General features: G+C 33.5%; 1 protein-coding gene across 2 annotated transcripts in view; it reads left to right on the forward strand.

Annotated features, from left to right (window-relative positions):
* The first annotated feature begins 3,033 nt into the window (after window positions 1–3,033).
* LOC117102011 overlaps window positions 3,034–4,125 on the forward strand; it is a 41,136-nt gene continuing 40,044 nt past the window's right edge. For both annotated transcript variants that reach the window (XM_033242219.1, XM_033242220.1), the window contains exon 1: window positions 3,034–3,774. In XM_033242219.1, coding sequence (XP_033098110.1) covers window positions 3,252–3,774 — 523 coding nt within the window. In that variant the 5' untranslated portion in view covers window positions 3,034–3,251. The remainder of the gene's footprint in view (window positions 3,775–4,125) is intronic.

Below are 4,125 nucleotides of genomic sequence, written 5' to 3' on the forward strand. Positions count from 1 at the left end.
CTATTATTCACTCGAAAAATATTTTATTTTAGATAATTAAGCCTACAGGTGAAAAATTATTATTGTAATATAGGTCAATCGTCATTATCATCTGTTCGGCTTATCATTATTATTTGTTTTTATATTATATATTTTGTAGTTTTTATTAGCTTCATGGTTAATGATTGAATTCGTTGACATTTTTGTTTAGTTTTTATTTTAATCTATTGTATATTTAACCTATTGTATAAGCACGTTCAAAGAATACTGTAAATTAGAAGTTTGATTTTGACATTAACGTTTTATGATTAGCTTGAAGAAACATTAGAATTTGATTATGTATAGAAGCCAATACAATATACGATATTCAAAGCTGCAAATAGGCCTACATACAATTTTTATATAGGCTTATATTTTTTTTTATTTATCCTAGTAGGCCTACTGTATCTTTACGTAAAACTGAAAAACTTTTTTTGTTTTGTATTTGTCAATTATTATATGAAGGTGTACCGGTAAGCCTCAAAATGAGAACTTAATTGACAATGCATTGCTCTTCAACTCATTCTTGTATAACAAAAAATAAATAAAATAATTAAAATTGTGAAAAAGAAAACAAATATAATGTAAATACGTCAATTTCATCCGAACTTTCTTAAACGATCAATGTCATGATTGATGTCCCACTTTTAGACACTTTTACTAGGGTTTACTCTCGGTCAACTTGGTTATTTTTAAGTTGAACATCTTTCTGTTGCCATACGCTAATGTTTTACTTAATAGTTAATCCACGATTTCTTGTATAGTACGATTGAGTGTCGTTCTTCCTGATAATACAGGATTGTGAAATTAATATGTTGTCTTTATTGGTTGCTAATGTTTCTTTTATTGTCACAGTGGTCGGAAAAATGATCGTTTATGATTGTTGATACAATCTAAACAGGAACCTCACAGATTAAAATCGAAAATGCTTACATACGTGCGGCCTATTGAGATTGTTTCTAATGCGATTGGCGGTTTATGAAACGCCACGTAATTAAGGTCAGGTTATCAATATCATTCATTGTAATTTATGGTTCTGTGTCTATAAGGCAAAAGCATAAGATATAAGACTAGTTATTAATCAAAATTAATTGGATTCTGTAAATGAAGACAAAGATAAAAATCATCCTTCTATTAAAAAAAAATGCTGTTGATGATCATGAAAACGATTATGATGATGATGACGATTATAATGATGATGACGATGATGATGACGGTGATTATATGATGTGGATGATGATGACAACGGCAATGATAATGACATTGACATTGGCCTATATTTTAACATGTCTCTAGGCCTATATGGTCCGTGAAAGTACGGTACACGGTAGTCTGCATTGAAATATTTCAACGGCGCCCTCATCTTATACTTAGTCGCGACTTCATTAGTAGCGCTATGTCAAGTGATATTTTATAAACAAAGTAAAATAAAGGTAGTAATGATTGGGGTAAAACTCCAGGGGAGCATTCTGAAAAGAAACTTGATCTTGAGATACTTTAGAATAATTATATGAGTACAGTAGTCAATATTCAACCCGAGAAAACCCCTACAGTATTAAAATGCAAAATTTGTGCATTCATTCGATGCGTATTAGACGATTATTTCGGCTTAAATTTTAACCAAAGTAATAGATAAAAATGGTTTAAGTGGATCGAACTATTAACACTTGCGTTAATACTAGCAAGACGCTCTACCGATTAACATAAATACGTTTATGTGCTGTCATGACCTAGACCATAGATAAAGGCTTTCTGAATACATTTATAAAACGTCTTTACGCCTAGTTTCGTAAATGATAAAGGGATAGGCCCTATGTCTATTAAAATAAAACAGATGGATTAACACAAAATTAGAAATACGTTGTGAAGGACACATGGCTACATTACTAAGGATAATCTAACGGTCAATTAAATCAAATGGTACATTGACTGCAGATAGGCCTTTTATATACATGATTCAACCCACTACATAGCCGAATTTACTTACAGCTCATTTACTGTTTTATAATTTCCTGGCGTCTCATCCCATGCAGATCCGGCCCCACCCTAACCACACTACATTGTTTATAGAGACTATCCCTTAATAGAAAAAATCGTAAACGAATCACCTGTGTACACAAACCTATGCACCGATGATGATGATAAAAATGTATTGTTATATGTTAACAAGTATTCTAAAAATCAGGATTAATCATAAACTGACGTAGGCATAAGTATAAATATGACAGTAAATGTGTTGGTTTAATATGTGTTCTCGACTCATAAAATAATAATGATGTTAATGATAAAAATGTTACATATAGTCCAACTGAAATAATGTTTACTCTGCAAACGAAAGCTTGTTTCTCGAAAGATATTTACACTAGTCTATAAAAGTACAGCCAGTTTCTGTTGACATCATTAGTCTAGACACACATAAATTCATATATATTTGTAGTCCTTAATCAATAAACTTCGTAAGATGCATTTATTTTCTTTTTAGGCCTACATACAGTATTGGTACACTCAGATGGCCGATTGGCGGTAACGGTATAATCCCATACGGTTCGTCGGGTGCTTGCTAACTTGGTGTAGGTTTATATTTTTTATTAATATTATTTTTTTTTCTTATTTTCTCGAGCGCAAAAAATACATCGTTTATTTACTACATAAATACTACAATATTTTTTTGGATATGAAAGAGACGCAATTTTTAGATAGTATTCTTTATAACTAATTTCCATTGTGCGATCAAAATATTCTGTTTTGTCAAATAAATAATAATCATAACTTCCGGAATTTATGTCATCTTTATGAAAAACGTGTCGATAAAGATTAAAATATTAACTCGAGACGTATTTCATAATGGATAACACATGTCTAACCCTGAGATGTCAAAGACACGTGAAAGTACCGTTAATATTAACTTTATACTCTGAAAATAACGTTACAGTATTTGAAAAATTTGATGATCTGCGCGCCTGGTATTAACAATAAAAAAAAGTTTGTTGAACGTGGATCTTATGTTCTGAATTTAGAATGTTTTATTTATGTGTATACAAAGAGTTATCTTGATCGACGAGCTGGTAAAACATAGGGGTTAGAAGGTCAAATCGGCGTAAACCCTACACTTGAGCACGTATCATCAACTTACCTCGACCAGTGTGTGATTGGAGGCGGACACAAGTAGACATCGTGCTATACGTCAAACTATCGGAAACCGTTCGACGCTTGCGAATGTGACTTTTATAGCGATGGAAGCGATCATGGTAAAATTAATCTGGCCTAGCAGATCCTTCTTCAACTCTTTTATTCCATGTTTGTTAATTTACACTATCATTCCCGATGTATCGATTGCCTGTAAAGAAATAACGCGATATTGGCGACCAATGAAGGTGGACGTAAGGACAGAGTTAGCAAACATTGTCGTATCTGGGGTCGTGGTACGGACATTCAATAACCACGAAAATTCAAAAAAGGCTTATGCTGCTGAAGTTTACTTTGATGAAATTTACAAAGGAGTAATCCCTATAAAAAATGCAACGCTGGTCAATAAAGCACCACCGACATACAGAGTGGAAAACTTTGGAGACGAACGATATTGTTTGTCTCCTGTGATACCTGGGGGTCATTACATTTTCTTTCTTAAGGCAATCGCCAGCCCTGGGGTAAGGCCACAAGATGGTGGTATAAGGCTTTATGCAAGATATGACGATCCTTCTGGAGCAGTTATCGATTTTGATTACAACACGGAAGCTAAAGTTTTGAAAACTATAGGTGAGTTGGTTTGCTGTAAAGTTGTTTATCATTTTATTGTAGGTGTATGAATATGCATAATAATAGGCCTAGGTCAAGTTGCACACGAATGGGAGACAGGAGGAATTGTCCCCAAACCGCCGGAAATGCATGGGCACCTCGTATGATTGCAGTATCGAAATATGAATAACATTCACAATTTGTACCATTCTAAATCATAAAATAATCTCTCCTTTTGAACCCATGTGTTCTAAGTGGAACCCTATCCGGAAGAGCAAGAGATTCCAGTGACCAACATTTGACGCCGTCAGCAAATTTGTGCAGTTGCCACTGTTTAGGCTATATAGGCCTACAGGTTATGCCTATCAGAAT

This window comes from Anneissia japonica, unplaced genomic scaffold (assembly GCF_011630105.1).
Source record: "Anneissia japonica isolate Jap-2015-1 unplaced genomic scaffold, ASM1163010v1 scaffold997_len2565447_cov190, whole genome shotgun sequence".
NCBI classification, from domain to species: Eukaryota; Metazoa; Echinodermata; class Crinoidea; order Comatulida; family Comatulidae; genus Anneissia; species Anneissia japonica.